This window comes from Poecilia reticulata, chromosome 12 (assembly GCF_904066995.2).
Source record: "Poecilia reticulata chromosome 12, P_reticulata-male-v2, whole genome shotgun sequence".
In the NCBI taxonomy this organism is placed as follows: domain Eukaryota; kingdom Metazoa; phylum Chordata; class Actinopteri; order Cyprinodontiformes; family Poeciliidae; genus Poecilia; species Poecilia reticulata.
The window spans coordinates 25657967-25671749 of NC_088841.1; the positions used below are offsets into that span (position 1 = coordinate 25657967).

General features: G+C 40.3%; 1 protein-coding gene across 4 annotated transcripts; it reads right to left on the minus strand.

The window, feature by feature from the left end:
- Positions 1-420: 420 nt before the first annotated feature.
- On the minus strand, positions 421-12310 carry LOC145554372 (spindlin-1-like). 4 transcript variants are annotated; one of them, XM_081613955.1, is made up of 8 exons: positions 12169-12310; positions 7662-7732; positions 7203-7311; positions 7003-7051; positions 6748-6883; positions 6259-6376; positions 5160-5393; positions 421-5086 (listed from the first exon to the last, which is right to left on the minus strand). In XM_081613955.1, exons 3-8 carry the CDS (start codon positions 7240-7242, stop codon positions 4887-4889), a joined length of 777 nt encoding a protein of 258 aa, XP_081470081.1. In that variant the 5' UTR covers positions 7243-7311; positions 7662-7732; positions 12169-12310; the 3' UTR covers positions 421-4886. The 4 variants fall into 4 exon arrangements, with proteins under 4 accessions (XP_081470081.1, XP_081470082.1, XP_081470083.1 ...); XM_081613956.1 differs by having other exon boundaries at positions 12127-12310; XM_081613957.1 differs by lacking the exon at positions 7662-7732.
- Positions 12311-13783: the final 1473 nt, after the last annotated feature.

Here is a 13783-nt window from a genome sequence, read left to right on the forward strand (position 1 = left end):
TCACAAATTAAATCAATTTAATTATGGATTTAATTACCAAAGAATGAAGTAACCATGCACAATTGATTTTCAACGTTTTCTTACGTTATAGGTAAATAGAAGAAATTTGATTTGGTAAATTACAATATTACAAAAACTCAAAAGGCTGTTGAATATCCAATATGTCTCAAGAATTTGCTTTTGAAGCTCATTACATGATCATCAGCGTAAGCACTGATATAAAATCAGGCGTTTAGGCAGCTTACTGGTGTTGAGCACGGCAGTGAAAGAATGATGATCTGGGCTTTTTTTTTAGCAGCCAGACATCCGAGAAACTCAACTTTTTACACCCATAATGGGTAAAAATAGTTTAGTTCTGATTAATGTGATGTAATTTGGATGAAATGAAACTGTTGCGAAAGAAAGACGAAGCACACAGTGTCCGTTTGTCCATTAACAATAAAAATTATTAACATACATATTTGAACATACAAAAACAAATATTACAAGGCAGAAGGATGATGGAAGGCCCAAATCGCTCCAACAATAACCACAATAATCTGATATCACGTACAGCAAAATGAGCTAAACCAACCGAAGCACAGCTCAGTGACGACCCATTGGTGTGTTTGCCAATTAAAACATTGTCCTGCTGAGATGATCACCATACGCTCAATAAAAACCAAACAACTCCAGAGACCCAAAGGTCACTGGGAGAATTTTTCTTTTCTATACATAAGAACAGATGCAATAATAGCCGTTTTCTGCCTCAGTAACTAGCTACGTCACAGGAGTACACTCACACACTGAAGGTTTTACATACGCCACCGTTTTCTGTCGAGCCAAAAAAAAGGCACCAAATTTCCCCCCAAATAAACATTTCAGGAGTGACAAGTTTCATATATCGGTTTTATGTAGGATTTTGTGAATATTGGTAATAAAAATACAAATAAGTCCAAAGCTAAACCGTTAAGCTAGCATAGACTTTTTGAAATTTGTTGACGCTTAGAAAGTCGTATTAGTAGATTTTTATAGGGATGTTCCAACCTGAGAAACTCAGAAAAATAGTTTTATTTCAGCAAACTGGGTTCTATAAGTTAACAAATGGCTACTTAGCTTGTATAGAATGCTATTGTACTTTTAGCTTCATGCTAGTTGTCATGTAAAACAACAAGCATTACTACATGGTGAAATTACCCAGAACAAAAAATACTTAAAAAAACATTTGAAAACATCTGGACTCAGTCTCTGTTCTATGTCCGCACACTGCAGCATTTTACACAAACACATCTTATATAACGTAATTATCTCAAAATTAGCTTGAACATAATGCTAGAGAACTTTTAGTCAAATAATAATTGCCATAGAGCAAAAGCTGTTATCAAATTATTTCGGGACCACGGCTGTTAAACCTTTGAAACTGTCAAAAAATGAAAATAATGTTGTGCCTATATTTAAAAAATGAAAATTAATCTTTAAAATTTGTCAGATTACAATAAACGGCACAATATTAAAATTTTATTAGCAAATGTAATGTTACATAAAAATAAAAATAAAGTAATCTTCATGGTAAAAAAGTGATTTTCATGTGAAATCTGTAGTCACCGATTAACATTTAGAGGACTTCTAAGCTAACTTGCATAATGCCAACGTTTTGTTTACGTTTTCTGTGCAGAAATGTTCTGATCTCATTTAGATAAAAGTTTTAACTGAGTGACTCAAAGCAACACAACTCATCCCGTCAAGGCAGAGATTAATTTTACTCAAGCTAGTTAGCATATGGCTAATGCTTAACTTAGCATTAATATAGTACTAGACCTCTTAGTCATATGCTAGTCAGCATCCATCAAAAGACACCATTAGCTTTAAACCTCTGCAGCTATACGTTTTAACTTTGTGATTGACAATGTTTAGTATGTATTCTTCAAATTAAAAAAATAAAGCTATCATGCATTTGCTAACTAGCAAGATGCTATTGAGCATGTGCCAAGTAGCCATATGCATGAGTATTTTTAATTTCTGCTGCAATATTTTTATTTTTATTTTGCTATTAACGTAAACATAGAGCTTGTTTCTCCTTATATCAACAAAACAAAATTATACCTCAACATTACTGAACATTACTTTAGTTTCTTATTATGGAATATAACATTAATATGTACAAAATAAAATGTTTTCTTCCCATTACTGATATTTTTTGTAACATGATGAATGCTATAATGACGCATCTGAAATCTGGATATATGTTTTATGTACAAGATATTTCTGTTGAGAAACAACATAAATAATAATATATTTGAAATAGTGAAGGAAATTAAATAGCATTTTTAATGTTTTAACCCTAAAGAAGCTGCCTATACCAAGTGCCTTTCTACATTTCGCTACTTTTTTCAGTAAGATTGATACATCCCCATAATCTACATGCCTGATGTGGAAATAAAATAAATCAGTGGAAAGATAAAGTTTCTGCCAGCCAGAAAACAAGTTTATGAAAAACCTTCAGTCTGGACTAAATCCAAAGTAAAACAATACGTACATTAGTGCAAAATAAATTTAAACCTTCAGTGGGTGTTTATTTTACGCTGCCATAAATCACGGATACTTTTGTTGTAGAGCAAAAAGAAATGGGACTGAACAAAAACGAATCTCCAAATGTTTCTCATCTTCAGCTCCAAAGCTGATTTGTTTCTCCTTTCATCTCGTTTTCTCAATAGGAGTCAAAAACAAACTATAAAATGACAGAAAAACGGGTAAATTTCCAGCCTCCTGTTTCCCGTCCATCGCTCCTTCGTTGACGACTTAGAAAAGACAAACACGGTTAAATTTAAAGGCTTGAGTGAAATCACAAGAAAAAGCTGTCCGATCATTTTGAACACCAAACAACTCAACAACAAGAAAGGGACTTTTTCTTCTTTTTTTTTTTTAGCATTAATCAAAAGAAGAAAAAAAAAAGCCACATTTTTCTTCACAGTTTTTACCTGCAGACGTCTTCAAGACAAGAAGTTGATTTTTTCATACTTGTCACATTAGCCTGTAGCACGTCATGTGATGAGAAACTTTTGATTGGTTTGATCTGTACAACTGCTGGATGTTTAACACGTCCACCAGTTTTTTGCCAACATGTCCAGATGCGGTTTGACACAAACGCTCCACAGTTTTTGGCATCCCTGGTGAAGAAATGAAGGCATGAATTGTTTCCGTAACGACCTCACACTGAAAAACGATGAACAACTCAACAACTGATCCGGTTACATAAAGAGTCTCAATTCAAAAAATGATCTCACTCAGTTTTGATACAGTGATCGTGTAGGATGATAGCTGCATTTCCATTAAACATGATTGCACAATTTGATATTTTGAAAATAAATGTGTTAATTTCGAAAAAACAAACCTGGTTTTTCAATAAAAGGTTTTGGTGCTAGCATGAGGTGGATTTTTTTGGCCCTATCGAAATCTGTTTATTTCGCAAACTGCAACAGAAACAATATATCCGCTTCACACGAGTCACATGATCAACAACAGGATGTTGCTACTGGCGGAAACCACGAAGACAACAGGAAGTAGTTTTAGGTTGATAGTGTCAAACTTATTCACGTGTGATTTTGTTTTAATTGCGTTTCTTATTCAATCGAAACACCACAGTTGCAAAATTGTGTTTTTTAACATTAGCGGAATATTCACAAAGTTTTGCAGACATTTGTAATGGAAAAGCAGCTTCTGACTGAGCTTTCCAGAAACAAACTCTCCAGGATGTTTCCACTGTGAAGCAAAGGATGAAATGAGAAAAACTGTAAAGTACGGTGGAGGATCTGTGATGCTGTGGGCCTGTTTCCCCACCGTTTCTTTGTAATGACTTTTGGAATAAAAATCTGATTGCCTCTCAGAGAAAGCAGTTTTTCGTACTCAGGTTAATCCGGTACGACGCGGCGCAGCTACCAGGGTGTCAGGAAATGTGGAGGCTGATGTTAACAGATGTTATTTTCTTTATCTCAGAGTTTTGATGGACTTTTTTGATGCCCAACGTCCTGTTCGTTATTAATCTGTGACTAGGTGGCTTTTATTTTTTATTTTTTTACAAAAAATTCTGCACTGAATGTCATTTGTTATGCGGTGAAAAAGGAATCTAAAAAAAATGCACTCAAAAGCTAAAATTTGATATATAGGCCAAACATTAGGTTTTCTATTAAAAGAACAACGTTGGGGTGAGGGCTTGTTAATTTGTGCTAACTGATTAATTTCTCATTTTGAAACTGTGAAAAAAACCAGGTAAAATATTTTCTTACATATTTTTAAACCACTTTAAACTAATTTTTCTAGGTGATAATACTGTAGGATTTTAAAAATGTCTAATAATTTGTCGGTTTTATTTTTGGCAGAAATGGGTCTCCATATCCGTGTCTTGATTAAAAAGGATCATAAACACTGAGTTAAAGAGTCCAAACAGTGCAACTCCTTCATTCCCAGAACTCCAGTCTTCTTCTTGTTCTTCTTCTTGTCTTTATTTGATCAGAAAACTTTTTCCACTGGAAATCATCAACGTTCAGGTTTCACTTCTTTTTTTTTCCAGGAGGAGTCGGCTACGATTGACAAGAGCGTGGGTCTGTTTTGTTTCAACAAAAAGCCTTCAATGGTTCTTTTTCAGTTTAAAAAAGTAACTGGAACCAGTTTCTTCATCCTGGAAAGTTTAACGGCCTCAAACCAATTCAAGTCGAACGTAAAATGAAATGATAATTCACTCCACAGGGTCTGGAGGTGCCCTCGACTCCGCCTTCATCCCTTAATCTCAGTGTTTTTGTCTTGGATGGTCGGATTAACGTGTGCTGGGTTAAATGCTTCAGAGGCGTCGGCATGAGCTGCTTTCTTTTTCTACTTTCCGTCACGTCGGGGTGGCGCCGTCCGCAGAGTCTTTACGAAGTCTTGACCAGGTCGTAGACGTAAATGAGGAAGTCGTCGTCGAACTTGATGAAGTAGACGGACGGCTTGGCCTCCACCTGGTGGATGACCATGCCTGTTCGTTTGCCGCCGTCCTCTTTGGCGTACTCCACCTGCTTGCCCACCAGGCTGTCCACCACCTCGCCGGGCTCCCGCTCCGCCGGGACGCTGTCGTCTGCGGGCGCCAAGCGACACGTTAACCTCAACGCACGGGAAACTCTGAAAACACCGAATGTGAGCAGACTCACTGGAGTCGGGCATGATGCGCAGGTCGCCCTCCTTGTAGTCGTCCAGCAGCTGGTACATGTACAGAACCGGGTCCTTCTCGTAGGTGATGTAGAACCAGGTGGTCATGATGGGGGCGCGGGCCAGAACCATCCCCCTCCACTCCTCCTTCGGGCCCTCCTCCGTCTCAAACATGTGCTCCACCGCCTTCCCGATCATGGTGTCGGCTAGGCTAACGTCCGTCAGGCGCGACTTGGCTGTGGACAGAAGACTCTGTTAGACTCAGCAGTCGCTGAGCTTCTGTCAAATGTTTCAGCTCAGGAATCATGATGTAAGGAACAAAGTGAAGGACATTCACAAAAACACAGTTTATTCTAGAACTTCTTAAAAAGTTAGCGCAGCTAATTGAAAAGCTAGCTGTGCTAACACTAAAGCACTAGTCACAAAGATTGGTATTGCTAATACTAAAGCACTATACCAAAATGGTAGTGTCTTAGCTAATGTATAGTGAATATTATCTTAACAGAAGCTAATGTTCTGTTAAGCTAATAATATTCTGTTATTAGCTTAACAGAATATTAGCTTATTCTGTTAAGCTAATATTAACAGAATATAAACTTCTGTTAATATTAACAGAAGGTAATGTTAACATTAGGTTCTGTAAAGCTAATGTTAACAGAAGCTAACATTAACAGAAGCTAATGTTAACATTAGCTTCTGTAAAGCTAATGTTAACAGAAGCTAACATTAACAGAAGCTAATGTTAACATTAGCTTCTGTAAAGCTAATGTTAACAGAAGCTAACATTAACAGAAGCTAATGTTAACATTAGTTATACAGGTTAGCTTAACTTGTATAACATTACTTGTTAATGACATGTCAATTTTACTTAACTCAGTATCTAAAGTAATGTATGTGTTTTAATGTATTGAATTTAGTTTTATCACATTTTTATGTTTTTACCTTATCTCCTATTCATTATCAGAAATGTTTTGTGATTTATCCGAAAAATTGAATTGAAGGAAAATAAGCTAAAATATACATCAATAATTAAAACTCTTAAAATCTACAAACTGAAAAACGTTTTTGCAGTGTTGTTCTTCCGTCTCAGCCGGTTCTCACCGAGCCGGTCGGGCAGAACCTCCAGGCCCTGAACCCGCTCGTCCTTATGCAGCTCCAGGCCGTAAACGCAGTCGAACCCGTCGTACTTGATCAGGTAGAGCGACGGGTTCACCGGCACCTGGGGAGACAAACGTTGGTTTATCCTCCTGTAAGCCTGCAGAACCAAACCTCCCTGTTCATGTGGAAACTGAAAATGCAAACAATCAGGTGACTTGTCGAATATTCGTTTATTAGATTAAAATTAGTTCCGGTCGATTAACTAATAACCTCCGCCAGACTTTCATATTGTTGTAGTTTGGCCGCCATCCAGCAGAGGGCGCCGCTGGTCATCCTGAAGCGGAGCCAGATAAAGAAAGATGGCGGCGCTACAACAGAGCAGGTAAAGAAACGATCCAAACTTTGACTATTTTACAGTCTAAGCCTTTAATGTAAAGCTCAAAGTCGACGGCTTCCTGAAGCGTCTGACCCGGCTGGTTGAACCCAGATCACCTGGTCCAGAACCGTCCCCTTCCACACCACGTGTCCTCCTCCGTCCTTCCAGATGTGCTGGATCCTGCAGCCCACGATGTTGCGCCGCGGCTGGGACAGAACCTTGGTGGGCGGGCCGAGGCTGCTCTTATGCTTCCTGCAGGAGCAGACAGAACCCAGTGAACCGGGCCGGTTCCCCCAGTGAGGCGGGGAACCGGGCCGGTTCCCCCAGTGAGGCGGGGAACCGGAACCGGCAGGCTGGAAGCTTCTACTCACTTGTGTGGATTCTTCTTCTTCATCATGTTTGCAGAAACACCTGCATGGCCTGGGAGGACAAACCAGGAACGATTCAGAGACAGCGAGTCTCAGCTACAGGTGTGTGTGTGTGTGTGTGTGTGTGTGTGTGTGTGTGTGTGTGTGTGTGTGTGTGTGTGTGTGTGTGTGTGTGTGTGTGTGTGTGTGTGTGAGGCAGTGACCTGCATCAGCTGTGTCTCTGTGACCCGGTGGGCTCTTCATTCATCTGGAGGCAGACGGGCAGCCGGGCTGCCTCACCACTGGGCCACAACCAGAACCGGGCCTCCGGGTCTGGAACCACACAGAGGAGGGGGAGCTAGATGACCTTCAGATGACCTTTAGCGTCCATTTTAAAACATCAGAACAGAAATCACTGCAGAGAGCATGGAGATGGGTCAGATTAATCCTTCTAGAAGTTCCTTTCTGGAGGTCAAAGGTCATAAAGTCCTGAAGATCTCGGATGAACAAAAACTTTTTCTTTTTAGCAAAACCAAACGATCAGTGAGCTTTAGCTCCACCTCTCTCTCTCTCTCTCTCTCTCTCTCTCTCTCTCTCTCTCTCTCTCTCTCTCTCTCTCTCTCTCTCTCCAGGCCTCAGTTAGCAGGTCAAAGGTTAAAGGTCATGACAGCGCAGCCTGATACCTGAACTCAGCAGCAGAGGAGAGTCGATCAGCCGTTTGCCCTTCAGCTCCTGAACCCAGTCAGAGTCAAACCTGGAAACACAAAATGGTTCAAAGAGTTTTAAAAGATTTCACTTTTAAATCGCAGCTCAATAAACCAGAAAGCAAAACATTTTAAACTGAGTTTAAATGAAAACCTGCAGCTGGACGACAAATAAAGACATTTGTGTTCAGAACCCAGAGGTTCTGTTCCAGGCCCACTGGCTGGGAATCTGTGATAAACTCCATTTATCTGTTAAATCTGATCCAACTGTCACCTACAGGAAAGTTTCTTCTTCCAGATTCCCTTTAAAATGTCCCTGACAGCCAGAGGCCTAGTCCAAGCAACGGGTTGTAGCTGGACGGCAGCCTGAATGACTGAAGGTGGGAATTTCAAATTATTAGTGATTAAAATTTATTTTATCCAATAAAAAAAAAAAAACGTTTGAGATGCAAGACGATGAAAACAACAGAATTCATGGAAAAAATTAAATTATTATTATTATTATTGATTTTATAGCAACAAATTGAAAGATGAAAACTACAAAACACACAAAAATTCTCCAACTGCAGGAAAAATAAGCCAGAGAAAAAAAGCAGTGAGTATAAAAAGCTGCATAAAACAGAAATCCTCCAGACCAGCAGGGGGAGTCGATCACCAAATCACCATGGAAACATTCAGAGGAAAGTTTGGTGGAAGAAAGAAACGTTGAATTACGCTTCATGTTTTTTATGACATGTCACAATAACTGATGCAAGTTTGATATCAATGATTTCCATCTGCATCATTTATTGTTTTTCTTTTTTTCTACCAAAAAACTGAACGATAAAAGTTTTGCTCTCATATAAAACATTTTTTGAAGGACAGTTTTGTTTACAGATATTTTATAATTAATTTGATTTGTCGTTTCTGTTGTTTAACTTCTAGATAAACCATTTGTTGACGTCATATTTAACACTAAATGTTTAGTTTTTGTACTTTTTGTTTTGCTTTTGCTCCAAATACGTCGGACGTCTTTGGAGGAGTTTCAGTTTTTCTCCAGAAGGAATTTAGGAAACGAGAGAAAACAACCTGCTTCAGTGGAGTTCTGCAGATATTTCTGATTCTAATATCTCAAACCCTGAGAAAGTTCCTCCTTTAGATGAGGAGGTTCTGTTGAAAGGTTCTGTTGGGTTCGGACCCAGAGGGGAAACTTCCTGAACACGGGACCTTAATTATTGATCGGTGGAGCATGTGAGGAGTGTTTTATTTATCTGCAGGGTCGGCGTTACGTAACATCTGCCCCTCTAACTGCTCTCTCCCTTAAAGAGACGGCGGACCAGAACCAAACGGCCCGACCCGATTGGACAGAATCCCTAAGGGAGGCAGGATTTTCACTCCCAACGTAAAAGAAGCTTTTATTCCTCTGAAAACTTTATGACAACCTGGTTTTTTTTTATTTTCCAGCTGAGGAGATGGTCAGACCTCAAACACATTCCTGTCCGACCAGAACCTCAGAAGGTTCTGCAGAAATGGGCCACAGCTGCTGGTGATTTTCCTCGAGGTGTGCCGGGCGACGCGCTGCGAGTCATCGGCTGATCCCCGGAGAGCCGGACGTCACGGTGAAACCGAACACAAACCGGGTCGGCCTCCATCCGACCTCAGACCGCCGCTCGGTTCTGGACGAGACTGCGGCCAGAGATTTGCGGCCGGTACCGGTGACGTAAGAAAGTCGGTGCAGAAAAAGGGAAAGTTCTTTCCTCCTCCCCCAGAAACATCTGGACTGGATCTGGTTCTGCTCAGGCCGTCCTGCAGAGGTTCTGACCCAAACGGTCGGTTGCGTGCATGGATACTTCATCCAGAGACGACAAGACGCGATTCTTTACGACCTTCTGACTCGACAACATGGAGGCTCAGGGAAGGAGCGTGAAACATGTGCATCTAAGCTGCACATGTTTCACATCTGATTGGTTCTGAGGCTGAATCCATTTCAAACATTTGTTTCCATCACTGCATCATCTGGGTAGAAACTCACTAATTAAATTATGGCACTTATGGTTCACCGACTGCAGTTCTTTGGCCGATCGCCAGTCTTTAAAAGGTCCTCTTCAGCTGGCCAGTCAAAGCACACAAAGTTAATTTCAAACAAACCAACCATCATCCCCACAGTGGGACATGGTGGTGGCAGCATCATGCAGCAGGAATCCTTTTTTTTTGTACAGCAGGGATAAGAAAGCTGGTCAGAGGTAAAAACGGCAAACCTAAATTTCTTGCCAGAGCTTCAGTAGAAAGGTTTAGTTAGAATGGCCTAGTCAAAGACCTGGAATACATTCTCCACCCAATCTAACCGAGCTGGAGCTATTCTACAAAGAATGGACACAAACTTTAGACTCCAGATGTTTAAAACCGGTGGAGACGAACCCTAAAGAGGCGGTTCTACACGGTACCAAGTCAGGCGGCCTGAACACAAACGGACCAAACAAATCCTTCAAACTGATCTTTGATCTGCCGATAATATAAAATCCTAATTAAATGCATCAACATTGCTGGCTCAGGGGGATGAGAGCTGTAGAATAGCAAAGTGGTCACAGGAACCTGAAGAAATACTGCAGAGCTGTTTTGAGGCTACGGATCGGATCGCTCTTTGCCAGCCTCATTGGAAGAACATCAGTGCCATGAATGAGTGTGTGACCGATTATATAAACTCCCACCAAAACCATGAGATGCTTCACTAACAAACCAGTTACTGCTGAACTCCATTCCTACAGAGGTGCATCTAGAAGGGCAGTACTGGACTCGGACGTCAAACCTGCCGCCATGTTGGATCACCAAGCAACCATCGGCAAAACGTTCCCACCAGGCTGGGATTATGAAATAATCTGAAATGTGTTTGTTTGCTGTTTTAGTCCCACTGAACTAAACTGGACATTCAGGGACACAAACAGTGAAACTTTAGAGGTGAATTTCCATCAGGCGAACCTGGAACTTATGAACGATTCATAATATTTATGTTTTTCCCAAGCGGTCATCCACCAGGACAGAAATTCATGTTCTGAAACGGCAGAACCCAGAAATGCGTCTCCGACAGAAAACCTGCTAGGTCGCCATGGCAACCAGGAACATAACATTTTCCCACAGTGACAGGTTTTTCTTTTAATGAATAAAATTGGTGTTTACGTACAATATATTGGAATTAATGTCGTATCGGCCGATGCTAGCCGTTTTTTAGCATTTCGCTATCAGTCCAGTCAAACTGGGATCAACGACTGCCGTTTATCTCCATCCTATGATGAAAACCTCTGAATTAGAATCTCACACAGACCAAAATGATTCAGTTTCTTTCTGTTCATTTATTTATAATTATTGTTTTCAGGCTAAAAAGACACAAAAAGAAGATTTTCAATCCTGAAATGGTCAGTTACAGCAACGTAAAAAAAACAAAAACTGAGAAAAGTTAATGTGACTCATTATGATGCTAAGTTCATATTTTAGAGATTAATTACACACAAAATTTAAGATTTTGAGAAATTTTGTTGAATACAGAAGTTTTATATTGTGTCCAACTCAATCCTGGAGCAGTTCACAAGAAAGGACAGAGTGGAAAGTTGAGTGGAAGGAAAAAAAAATCAAGTGGTGTACGACCATATTATATTCAAAAAGCTCATATTTCTGTATGTGAAACTTCTTTGTAAATGTAATATTCTGACACTTAAATTATTGTTTTGATTTAATAAAAGGAGAGGAAAGAATCAGATTTTTCTGTGTCTGAACTGATATTGGTGAATCTCCGGTTTCAGAGGGGGGGGTTGGAAATGAGCAGCAATGAAGTTTCACTTCCTGTCACTGACATGTCTGCTCTCTGATTGGCCGGAGCCGCTTCACCTGGACTGACCAGCCGCAGGTTTGTGACGTCAGGCCGCCTTGTTTTCCGGTTCTGGGTCCCAAACATTCAAATCCGCTTCCCAGCAACTTGTTCCTGCTCCTACTGCTGCATGTGAACATGACAATGCACCAAAACGCACCAGTCAGAGGAAACCTTGAGTGTAAAACTGCATTTTTTATTTTTATGTTTGTTTTGGATTGTGAAAGCCAAAACGCAGCAGCTGCTTTTCACTGTTTGTGTTAAAAATGTGATATTTTATCACGAATATCTGCAGTGAGAAATGAAAAAGCAGGTTCTGCAGCAGGGCCAGCGTCAGCCATGTTGCTCGCCTTCTCCCTTTATCTTCTCAGTCCATTATGAACGGATTGGACGGGGAAAGGGGGCGGACACCCGCCGCAGTCCACTCAACAACAGCGGGACAGTCCGAGAGTCCAACCCGGGACCAGGACTGTCCCAGACGGGGGAGACAGCCGGGGACTGGGCTCGGTCTCCGGCTGTCTGCTGCTGCCTCTCCCGCCCCTCCCCCTCGGCGGGAGAAGGCAGCCAACAAAACGAACGCTCCGTGTGTTGTTGCTGGTTGTTTACCTGCAGGCGGACCGGGCAGGTGAGCGCTTCCTCCGGTCTTACCGTGAAGCGGGGTGAGAGGAAGGAGACCCGGCGGGGAAACGGAGCGGTTCCTGGCCTCCCGCTGGTCTGTCCGCACAGCCCGCTCCGACTTCACGGGAACCAGAGACACTTCACGGCCATCTCACCTCCAACGGTCAAGATGGAAGCGGCGCGGCGCCAAACATCCGGCTGGGCCTTTCAAAATAAAACCTCATGCCGCCAGAGAACGCCATCAAATCAATAGTTTTTAATATTATTATTATTCGAAAATGAATTAGTGTCTCCACATAAGTTGAAAAAACAATTAAAATATGTATTTAATTTGTCAAAATCTATTTTATTCCAACATACATTTTTCATCTAAAGCACTTTTAAAAATTTTATTGCATAAATAAAACATTTTAAAAATGTATTTACAATTCGGTAAATTGGGATATGTTTTCTGATTATGTTCATTTTTTTAAAGTACTTCTTGAAAATAACTTTAATCAATCAGGTTTATTTGTGCAGCACGTTTCAGCAACCAGGCAGTTCAAACTGCTTTAAGCACATAAAAAAAATAATAAGTAGTAAAACACCAACATAATCAAAGCCTTTAGAGGAAGCATTTAATATACTCTTAATTATACCAATATTTATTTATTAAATGTACTTTAGTTTTATTGGTCATTAGTCTAATTTTAAATATCTTCTTCTTGGCTGTAAATGAAGAAAATTACGTAACATTCATTGTTACATGATGCATCCAACAAAAAATAATTTTATCTATTTTTTGATAAAGCTTTGCCATTAAGGGCTGGATTTATGTTTTTATATCATCACAATAATTAATGTATCCAGTTGCAGTTGCTCAGTTTTGGGTATTTTCTTCATGAGTGAAAAATAACTGATTCATATTCAGTTTGCAGCAAATTCCCATAGAGTAAAATCACAGACCTATTTGTGGAAGTTTATTTTATTTCCTGATGTTAAGGATTACGCAGTTATTACTTTTTAAGTATTCAACAGTTGTTGTGATTCCAGCTAAATTTGTACATTTCAGTCCGACTTTAAATGAAATAATGTTTTTGCACAGTTTTAGATCTCCATATTTAATTACATTTAATGAAACTCCCTTTTATTTTTGGTTCGCTGAGCGGACTTCCGGTCGTTGTGCCGGTCCCTTGACGCCCCTCCCTCCCCCCCTCGCTCTCCGCCCCTGCTGCCTTCTGCCAAATAGTGCGACCGAGAGGAAACACAAGAACCCGGACTGGCGCATTACGCTGTTTTTCCCTGCTGAATAGTGATCCGTCCTTCGGTTTAATGCGACAGCGGAGGAGACAGACAGCCAGGAGACAGAGACACGCTGGGAGACATGTCCACCTGTCCAAAGTGGTGATTGGATAATAATCAGATTTAGTGACGGGATTTAAGGTGGAGATGTTTTATTTTGTTCTCCGCTGCCGTATAAACCAAATCATCACGTTGGAATGTTCTTCAAAACAAAATTAAGGAAAATTGTGTTTATACATCAAATCTGAGGCAATTTTTCCTTTTTTTTTCTTAAATCAGCTTTTTAAGATGTAAAACAGTGAACTGTAGCTTGTTGTCATACATTCAAACTTATTTAATGCAATAATAGCAGAACAGGACTGAA

Coding starts and splice junctions, on each gene's coding strand:
- LOC145554372 (XM_081613957.1), bottom strand. CDS start 7,242: ATGAAGAGCCCACCGGGTCACAGAGACACAGCTGATGCAG. Junction 6,884..7,002: donor AAGAAGAAGAATCCACACAA/GTGAGTAGAAGC, acceptor CTGCTCCTGCAG/GAAGCATAAGAGCAGCCTCG. Junction 6,377..6,747: donor AGGGGACGGTTCTGGACCAG/GTGATCTGGGTT, acceptor TTGTCTCCCCAG/GTGCCGGTGAACCCGTCGCT.